The following is a 10,656-nucleotide window of genomic DNA, read 5'->3' on the forward strand; positions in this document are numbered from 1 at the left end:
AGTCTTAACCACGTCTCAATCCAGCTAACTTTACCTTTCCATTTCCCCATGACTGTTTGTTACTGACGATCAGTCTGCTAAAACTCATACCTGAACTCTTCCACTCACTCCATTCTGATCTCCACTACGATAAAATACTGGTCAGATTACAAATCTGCCAGATTCTTTACAGATGTTCCCAAAGCAAATACAGCAATATCATTTATTGTGTCTGTGGAATTTATAGGACCTTTGAATGCCAGATTTAAGGATTAACAGGTAAAAGGCTTAGAAAAAGATGAAACGTAAATGAAAGATGTTGGATAACTTTATTTGTTCCATATTAACAAAAGTCAAACATAAAGCTGGATTACTGGACTATGACGATGGGGGCATTATTTATTAGCAGGTGGTCAGCGTGGTGGAAAACTCAATGGGCAGGCTCTGCAGGAAGTGAGAAGAAGAAATAAATTAATTTGGTGACAACTTGAGCTGCATTTCAAGTATACACATATCACTGAATTTCTTCCATGTAAATGTATGTAGTTTAGTGTTAAAAAGAAAAAAAAAGCATACATAAGCATTTTATTGTGTAAAAACAAAACCAAAAAAATGCAAAACTATTTTAGTTTTAGGGTTGCCAAAAATAAAATGTAAAAAAAAAAAATCAACCATTAGTGTCATCTAAAGGAGAAGATGTGTAATTGCAGCTCAAAGTGGTTTCATGATCTGGAGCTGATTGATATTACGAAGTGGCTATGGATACAGAACCGTATGCAAATACCCAAAGGCTAGGAGTACGGAAACACAAGACTACAGTGGAAGTGATTAACAGCTATCTGCAGCTAATGAGGAGTCTGATTGGGTTAGGGCAATTCCATATTTTTAGAAAACGCGTATTCTGTACGAAATTTGTGCAGTACAAGTAGAAATCATTCATATTCATACAGAATTAATGGGGACATGTGACACTAATTAACCATTCAGAAGCATGCTGTATTCCTAGTCTGTCTGTACAGGTCCGTATGTGTAGCCAGCGCCTTGATATTACTGTGTCAAAGCTGATTAGCACCAACTAATTAAATCTGAATAAACTAACAAGTTCAGTCATGACCTGCAAATCTTCAACAAAAAAAAAAAAAAAAAGGACATTTTACTCTCTCGACATCAACTGTCTAAAACTTTCTGCAGTTGATGATTTTAACAGCCAGCCTTCAGTGGTAACATGGATTAAAAAAAATTACAAAGATAGAGTCACATTATAAACATTATCAAAAGAAATTCTACAACTACATTATTATTGCTAAAATCTAACTACAAAAGCTTCAAATAAAATGCAATATCACGCAAAGGATTCAAAAGTAATTTTTCTGGTTGGGTACCAGAGGAGTTGGCCCACATGAAAACTGCTACAGCTCAATGTTAAAATGTGAATTAAAACATATGAGGCAACTTACTGTCTTTTACAGCTTTCTTGCCTGAAATAGAAAAAGCACAAATCAGTCTTATTTTCACACTGATTCATTCAGCAACAAGTATGCAAACACTAAGGGCATCCACATATTAAATATAGTGGTTATGATTTTTATAATCATCAAAGTTCCATCGATAATCAATGTACTCCGAAAATCAGTTAGGATCAAGTTATACATTGTTTTGGCAGATATCATACTATACATCATTGTATCTTTAACGTACCTCCATAGGAAACTTTGTAGTACAGGTATGTCATGATACCAACACCGACCCACATCTCTTGATATGCCTTTGTGTAGTAGGGGCTCATCTTGGCCCACCAGCTAGCAAATACACGTCCAGCCATCTGTAAGAGAAATATACAATATAGTCAGATTAATGAAATCAAGCACCATGTGTACATTAAAAAATAAAAATATTAATCATTATGTTAAAATATTTAGAGTGCTGCTTATCAGGTATATCAAGTAATGTGCAAAACCACAAAAGACTCAATTCACACTTGCATGACTTTAGCAAGTTTCAGCTTTCCTGAAATAACTTTAGGACAATATTCAGTAACTAATGCATTTCAAGTCAAGTACTAAATTTGTAAATGAGTTTAAGTTTTATTAGTTATGCATTCAGACAATATTACATGTAGCCAAAATGATCTCTTGACCCTGAGTTATGTCAGTCTTGTTAATAAGTTCTGTTAATTTACACATTTCTATGTCAAAAGTAGACATAAAAAAGCAGAACACCATAGCATATATGATGTGTACTTTTCTCCCCGTTTTAGCTGCTCCATTGATTCATTTACAACTTAGCTACTTAATGCTAACACAGAGCTAACATTACAACTCGGCCAAACCAAAGTTAACATGAGAATTAAATGTCTCCAAATCTAGCATGTGAAGCAGGAGACAAACACAACTACACACCATGCAAGTGTCTTCAGGTGCATTTAGTGTAATTTCTTTTTAACTCCTTTAATTTGGTGAATGGCCCTTTACGTTTAGCATGAAACAAGCTAAGTTAGCTAGCAAAGTAAACCTGCAAATGAAGACCATATAACCACACCACTAAAGACAGCACCTTCATTCAGACGCACTAAAGTGAAGCAACAACTACTACTCTGTAATACTAAATGTGATATTGTTAAATCACTGTAAATATTCACCTTACCTTTCTGTTTGTCACGTTGCAGAGGGAAGGTCAAGAGAGCCTCAGCTGCTAAACGTCAAAGTCGTGGAGAACCTTCTTCTACTCTGTGGTTTTGAAGCTCGTCGGTCTCTACAGCGCCCCCACATGGAGTCCACCGGTATGTAGTTCAATATCTGTACAGCTGTGCATTGGCTCCACCCGCAGGACGTTTTAATACGACCAAAACAGAACCTGCTCATGTCACTGTATTTTTAGCTGCTATTCCTTTTTTTAAAAAATATATATATTTATTTTGTAAACAGTTATCACAGACATGGATAAACAGACGTTTAGAAAAAGAAAAAATAGATAGATAGATAGATAGATAGATAGATAGATAGATAGATAGATAGATAGATAGATAGATAGATAGATAGATAGATAGATAGATAGATAGATAGATAGATAGATAGATGAATGTCATCATAAATTAATTTTTTTAGATTTAATTTGATTTAATTTAATTAGATAAAATAGTTTTGAACCTTGTAAGTAAATGCACACATTTTTCAATTTTCAATTTTCCAAAGCTAAATGTGTGTTTTATTTCTGTTCAAGACAAATTCAGCATCTTTTTCCACCTTAAAGCTTCAGAATTACTTAGCATCTATATCACAGTCACAACAGAAATAGGTTTAACCACAGATCTGTCAGATTGAAGAAACTATTTCAACATTTCTATTATTGTAGTGATGCAGGTAGGATTCATTCAGTTGAGGACCTTGATGATCAGTTATGATTTTTATGTCTAAAACCAAATGGTTAAAAGACAATTATTGACCAATAAAGGCTCTTGGAATTATTTTTATTTGTAATACATGCTCTGTTAACACAGTCACTGTATTTTTCAGGTTAATGCTGTAGTGCTGAATGACCTCTGGAATGAAGGGAAAATAGTCTTTTCCAGTGACTCAGTTTATTACAATTCTACAATGGGGAAAAAGGAAACAAATAAAAAATACAATGAAATAAGAAAAAAATTGTTTTGTTTTGGGGCTTTTGCTCTTTTTACCACTGTAATTTGGGAGCTGTTCATATCATGAACTTTTTTTTTTAGTTTTCAGATACTTTATTCAAGTGAATGTACAAATAGATCACTGTATTATCAGAAAAAATGTACTTAAAGTATGAAAAGTTAAGTAATTATTGTACAGGTAAGTGTTTTCTGTAGTATATGATGTTTTTAGATTAATTTTACTGTTGCTGTTGTTAATGTTTACAGTTGAACTACTTTATATACTGACAATATTTTAATCTACATAAATGCATTGTATTCTATGAGATCATCATGTTTGTGGTTAAACTTTCCTTTGAGAACCATGTATCTCTAAAAAAATAATTTTTCATGAGCTCAGAAAAAAATTATTTTCATCTTTGTACTGATACAGATTACAAAGAACATTTTTTTCAACCCATAAATAAACTCTTAATGCAGACAAAATATGTTGGAGTAAAAAGTGCAATATTTGCCCTTTGAGATGCAGTGGTGTAGACTAAGTGGAAATACTCAACCGAAGTACAGGAACCTCTCATATACTTAAGTAGCTGAAGTACTTACATTCCACCTCTGCATATTTTAGCCAAATGGTGCCAAGTTTATGTCACATTGTTCAGCTGGAGTGATTTGGTGCTGTGGGCGGGACTTTCCAAATGTTTTCGTTTTTGTCCTTGTCCTCCAATAGGCAGAAAGCACCTTGTTTAATTTATGAGCACCTAAAGGCCAAGAGCTATTTGAAGGGACGAGTTCTGCCAAAATGAAAGAACACAGCTGAGGAGATTTACACAGTTCACAATCAATTAACCATTACCAGTGTTCAGAAGTGGCAGCTCTTGTGGAGGTTCGTCTGAGGCCAGGTCATGTAGTTTTGAATATCTACACTTGTGGTAAATAGCTGAGGCTTACTGTTTGTCTTTGAGCTCTTTGTTTGACGGTTGCATGTGTGTACCTGTCTCTTTTAGTGTTACAGTATGTCTGTGGTAAGGTGAGGGTGTGGATGGGAGTGTTCTTAATCTGACTAATCACTCTTCTTAAGTGTTTTGGAAAATCTTTGGCTTTACAGTGTTCACCCTTTTTCCCTTTTGGTGTTTTCATTTGCCTCTCAGACCTTTCTGCCGCTGATTTACAGTGTGAGTTGGAGACGACATGGCTTCAGGTGGAGCAGAGGAAGATGATGCTGGAGGTATTCCACTGGACATCGACGACGTGCACATGCTCCTTCAAGGTCAGCTTTTTCCTGCGCTTTTATAGACAATGTGACATTTGATGTACTGTAGTGAGGAAATACAAAGAGTGTCCAACACCAGAATCCATTAAGTCTTGCCCAAGGTTAAATATTTTAGGAAAACCCTATTTTCCTGCAGGGAGCGTGTTGGTAAAAACATTCATTTATAGTTTAAACTACAGCATTTCTACTTCCACAAATCTGACAAAAAAAGATCATGTATTAAATGTATGTTACACAGTCCTGAAGAAACTGACCTCTACTTAATCACCTTGAATAAATAAAAGAAGCACATTCAAAGACAAACATAAAAAAAGGAAAACACTCAACTAGATTTGTTAAATGTAACCAAAATGATGTATCTTATAGACCTACATGACTCTATCCCCATGTAAAAGTGTTAATTTGAGAGAAACATTGTTTTATATTTTATATTTTTCATGTTTTGTCACCTGTCAAGGGACTACAAATGAAAATTAGCTGCCTGTTAAATTCAACACATTTAACAAGCAGTATTTAACAGTCTATATTTCATATTGGTGTTCAATAATGTGCATTGTCTCTTTCAAGTAAATACAAATGGATAAAACGAAGTCTGACAAATGCAGCTCCTGAGAAGTCATGGTAAATACATTAACTAACATTTTTCAAATTATACAGTCCATCAAACCTCCTTTAGTAACATGATGTGATACTGATGGAGATGAAACCCCAGATTGGCAGAACAGACACGCATAGCTTCTGGAAAAACCCTGCAGGTTTAACACTGACACTAATGATAATTTTGCAACTGAAATGTGATGCAAGCAAAAAAACAAAACAAAACAAAACAAAACAAACAGCATTTATTTTGTTTGAGAAAACTGTCCCATTTTCACACTGATTAAACCATTACAGCCTGCTGATATCGTTCTTCTATTGAATCACTTTGGATGTTTTCTTAAGTGTCGTGGTTTGGAAACCTGTTATTAAAGAAGAGAAAATTACTGAATCAAGTTTTTTAGCTGTCTTACAGACTGATCAGTTAATCACAGCTTGCACACCAGACAGCTGACTCCAATAACCAGCTTGATTTTAAGTAATAACACCTATTTACCCACAGGATTCCATTGCTGAGTTTTAGGACAAAGCAGTGTAAAAAAAAAAAAAAATAGTCTTGTCCTTTCAGGCATTTTAGCAACATCACACAGATGGAGGTTATTTATACTAATGGTTTTTATTTTCCATTTTATCTCTATTTCAGAACTGATTACTACTGCAGCTTTGAGTATCATATTTGTTAGTGAAAAAAATGTAAGTCAAATATCAAATCTGCTTATTGTGACAAATAAAGTAACAGGAACTGCAACTTTTCCGCAAACCTTCTGGAAAAAAAGGATTGATAATATTATGTGACTGATGCTTTAGAAACAAACACTGAAAAAAGAAATGAGAAATTATATCAAATGTGTAACAATGGTCTGGTTACAGGATGTTATTATTAATGTTGTAAAGCCTCTCACTGCTGCTTGTATGTCAGGTATGTTGGGTAAACTCAGTGGAGTCAAGTGCTTAAAAAGCCATGAACAACTGGCCTTGGCAGACTTTTAAACAAACAGCAGTCACTAGGTCAGACTCATGTGAAATCTGATAACAACAAGTGTGAGTGTGTAATCTGCTAAGAGCCACTGTGTGCTTTTCTGATCACAGTTCCTTCACTTTCACAGAGAGGATCATTTCAGGCACATTTGTAATGTGTCAGTGTTTGGTCGGAAGTGACAGATACTGAGTAGGCCTTTTTTTAATTGATTCTTAATAGAAAAAAATCAGATTAACTGAAATGTAATGCTCACAGACGGAATATTACACATAGAACATAGTAATAATAAAACACATGGAAAATGTTTACGCTCTTTAAAACTGCCACGTCTTTGGAAATCTCCCACTATTTCTGCATGCATATACCTCACTGTAACATTAAATGGTTAAAGGAAAGTTTCCGTAATGATATTGTAAAGATTGATGTTTTGGCAACAGGGGCTTAGACTGTGGTCTAAGACCCCCTGCAAACCATGTAAGCCTAAAAACTAGCTCTGTGTGTGTTTACATCTGTCTGAGTTCATTATGGCTGTGAATCTCTATAAGTATATCTGCTGTGTGTGCCGCAGTATCTATGTCTGTCACTGTCCTGGAAACCGTCCTGACCTGTAGTTAGATCCGAGCCGGCAGCATTACTTTAGCTTGAGGAAGAGGAGGCTTCACACTCTGGATTTGTCCTCTGAGAAAAGCCGTTACATGTTTTTTTTATAAGTAGATAAGCTCTTCACTCAGTATACATGGGTTTATTCACTTTTAGCTGTAAACATGGAAGGTCGGAAAGCCTCTCAGTCCTCTGTCGGTGAGTAGCTTGGGCTCCAGCTGTAGCTTTTATCTGGTCATATTGTTACAGATATGAAAAATAACTTTCAAGTTTTGTCAGTTTCCTATAGCAATGAAAGGAGAATAAATCAGTCTGTCTGCATAGTTTTCTATGTATATATTTGTGATAAAATTGGTTCTATCTTGTTCAGTGTTTGCAAAGGTTTAAATGATATGAAAGGTTTAAAATAAAATGTTACATTAAGGACATTATTATTATGAAGTTATTGTTAAGAACATTTTTGGATACTGTTCAGAAATCTTCAGAAATGTAGTTATTGCCAAACAAATCTGCCCAAATAAGAATGTATTTTTTTTCTTCATTGCCCTCACAGTGGAACATGAACAGATTCAGAAAAGGACATTTACCAACTGGATAAATGCTCAACTTGCCAAGGTATGTTGGTAATATTATCAATTATAAAAACTGTCATATAGCAGATCTGTGGGTTTAATCATAAAATGTATGAGCTTGTCAAACTGTTTGTACTTAATCTTTTAAATACTCAGGTTCTTCTCCTGTTATGTTTTCATGTTATATGTGTAAACGTTAAGATATTTTATGTCGTTATTGGTCAGATGCTGCTTCTGTAATGCAATGTTGTCTTAATTCTAATGCAAGTTTCCTTATTGTTTTTTTTTTTCATATTATTTTATATTTTACTACTCTATCTATTCATACATAGGTTTAATAAGTGCTAATAAACCAGTATAAGATGGTTCTAAAACTGACATGACGTAATGCAGTGTTGGGTCTGTAACCGCTGCGAAGTGTCACATGCTGACTCACAGCGAGACGCATTGAAGTGTCTCACCCTGGGTCTCTTTGGCAGGAGACCCTGAGTTTCTCGTGACATGAACCTTGAGTATAAATAGTGCTTCAGTGGAGCCGAACAGCGCGTAATCTGAACCCAGACACCTCTTCATAACCTCATATCTATATGACTGCACTCAAACACAAAAATCAGCCCCTCAGATTAAAGTCCATAGACAACAGTCGACAGAGGACAGAAGACAGTTCCTTTGTGACTAAAGGTTTATTGTTGTGACTCCCAATCTTTAACTCATTCTCAATGAATCCATTCCAGGTTTTTTTTATTATTGGAATAAATACAGTGGTACTTGAAAGTTTGTGAATCCTGTAGAATTTGACACACAATCAGATTTTTAAGACAAGGTAAGATGATTACAATGAAAACAAGAATTGAAACGCACATAAAGTAGAATAAATAATTAAATAAAAACACTTTTGTCATACAGAAATGGAGCTGTGACCAGTAGTAAATGTGCATGATGATATTGCATATATAGTTGGCATTCCACATGTTGTTAGAAGTGCAGAAAATGTGGTTGAACTGAGACTTAAGTGTCCTGATTGTCCATGGATAAAAGTTGTTTTTTAGTCTGTGTTGTGGTCTTGAAGGTCCTGTATCTCCTTCTGGAGGTCAGCAGGGTGAGCAGGTGGTTTCCAGAGTAGAATTGGTAACCATTTTGTTTATTTAACCTTTATTTAACAGGAAGTCCCTTGAGAGGGAGACATGGCCAAGAGGTGCGTCACTACAATACAAGCTAATGTTTTATCTGGACCTGGAGAGGCAATGAAAGACAGCGATTTTCATGCAATTACCAAAACTAGACAAAGAAAACCAAATGAGACAGAAACATTAAATTAAACATGGATTGTTAAAGTGTTACTATGTAAAATTATCCAATCTCATACATTTGTGAAAGCTATAGGATTATCGTTTCATTTGAAAGGAATATCACAGTTTAGTATTTCACTGAATGGGATAATAAACATAAGTATGTGTATAGGAGGCCCTTTCGTACTTGAAGAAAAGAAATCTGCATCTAGACTAACAGGTGATCTTAATAATACAGGTTTGTGGAAGTGTGTCATCGTTGAACGGAGCATTTTATCTTTTCAGATGTGTGATATGTTGATAGTAATCTGGTTTTGTGAGGATTCTTTGGACATGTACATACAGCACATTTGGAAAATGAATCTAATTAGCATATATTACAGCTGTTGTTTATGGTTAGCTGTAAAAAAGACAAAGGTACTCTTTTGTAGAGATGGATGCTTCAAAGAATAGTCCATGTCTCTGGTCAGAAAGACAAATACATGTAGTGTTAAACATTATAACAGACTATGTCTGTAACAGGTTAATAGATGGGAGCAAATATTGAAAATCCTGCCTTTTTCCAGAAGGTGTTTGAGGAAATAAATGAGGGTCACTAAGATTGCATTGTGGAATATCTGACACCAACTTTGAAAAAGCATGAATTTTTGGAGGTACACAGGTGCATGTAACCAGGGATATTAGAAGAGTATTCATTTTCATTGGCCATGTAGACAGCTTATTCAGAATTTTGTATTTTTTAAAATTAGGAAAAAAAAAAAAAAGAATATTAGTTTGCATGAAACGTAGTCACTGAGACCATCTCCAGAAGTGGTGGACCCATAAGGACCAAACAAAGAGTCAGGTCTTGATGTGATCTTCGTCAACTACAGCGAGACATCAAAGAAACTAATGGCCTCTGTTGCCCTGTTTAATGTCAGTGTTCATGAATGCACCGTCAGAATTGCAAGAAAGAAGCCAATATTGATAAAGTTCATTGCTGTCTGTCTACACTTGGATAAATGTCTTTAGGATCCATCATGATGAAGATATTTGGCAGATTAATGAGACCAAAGTACAGCTTTAAGAGAAGCATATACCAAATGACAATCAAACACTGCATTCCTACAAAATAACCTTATCCCATCTGTGGAAAAACTGTGGTGCATCTGGATCAGGTCCTCTAAGAATTCTGTGTAAGTACATCTGCTCATGCCTCTGGACATATCTTCGTTTATGATCCTGGATTCATTGGGTGTGTCTTTCAACATTATACACACTCCTTCAGGCACTCCGGTAAGGCTGATCAGGCCCCAGCTTGTGTCTAGTTGGCAGACTCGTTACTTTACTCCCCATGGTTCTCTTCTTCAGAACCACAGCCATCTGGAGGCCACTTCAGTGGAATTGCAGGCTCTTCCTCACTCCTTGAAAACCTAACAAACTCTAGACCTGGATGGAGCTGCAAAACCCCTGCATCCACCTTCTACTGGGAAACAGTAGAAGGTCTCTGTCCCTCTCCCAAACAGTTCTCTCCATGTTATATCAGCTCTTACAGAAAAGCTGGTTTTGTGGCTTCAGATAGGAGAATGATGTAAAGCTGGTGGTCACAAAGTGGTTGAGGACCTTTGATTTTATGTTTTGTGGATCTTGGCTGCTCCACTACTTTGATAGTTGTGATGGCTTTGGGATGGGAATGCTGGGTCAGGTCAGTTCCCAGTAAGTTCAGCAATGGCCTTCAGGACCTGGTCATACCTCCACCAGTAATATCTTGCCCC

General features: G+C 35.7%; 1 protein-coding gene across 2 annotated transcripts; it reads right to left on the reverse strand.

The window, feature by feature from the left end:
* Window positions 1-289: 289 nt before the first annotated feature.
* atp5mj (ATP synthase membrane subunit j) lies at window positions 290-2,739 on the reverse strand. Of its 2 annotated transcripts, none has more exons than XM_030129327.1 (4): window positions 2,623-2,739; window positions 1,678-1,801; window positions 1,437-1,457; window positions 290-423 (listed from the first exon to the last, which is right to left on the reverse strand). In XM_030129327.1, exons 2-4 carry the CDS (start codon window positions 1,799-1,801, stop codon window positions 410-412), a joined length of 159 nt encoding a protein of 52 aa, XP_029985187.1. In that variant the 5' UTR covers window positions 2,623-2,739; the 3' UTR covers window positions 290-409. The 2 variants fall into 2 exon arrangements, with proteins under 2 accessions (XP_029985187.1, XP_029985185.1); XM_030129325.1 differs by having other exon boundaries at window positions 2,618-2,739.
* Between the last annotated feature and the right edge of the window lie 7,917 nt (window positions 2,740-10,656).

This window comes from Sphaeramia orbicularis, chromosome 24 (assembly GCF_902148855.1).
Source record: "Sphaeramia orbicularis chromosome 24, fSphaOr1.1, whole genome shotgun sequence".
In the NCBI taxonomy this organism is placed as follows: domain Eukaryota; kingdom Metazoa; phylum Chordata; class Actinopteri; order Kurtiformes; family Apogonidae; genus Sphaeramia; species Sphaeramia orbicularis.

What these genes read in the sequence shown, in the direction of transcription:
- atp5mj (XM_030129327.1), bottom strand. Translation starts at nt 1,801, where the DNA reads ATGGCTGGACGTGTATTTGCTAGCTGGTGGGCCAAGATGAGCCCCTAC. An exon ending in CTACAAAGTTTCCTATGGAG is followed by an intron (nt 1,458 to 1,677) that starts GTACGTTAAAGA and finishes TTTCTATTTCAG; the next exon opens with GCAAGAAAGCTGTAAAAGAC.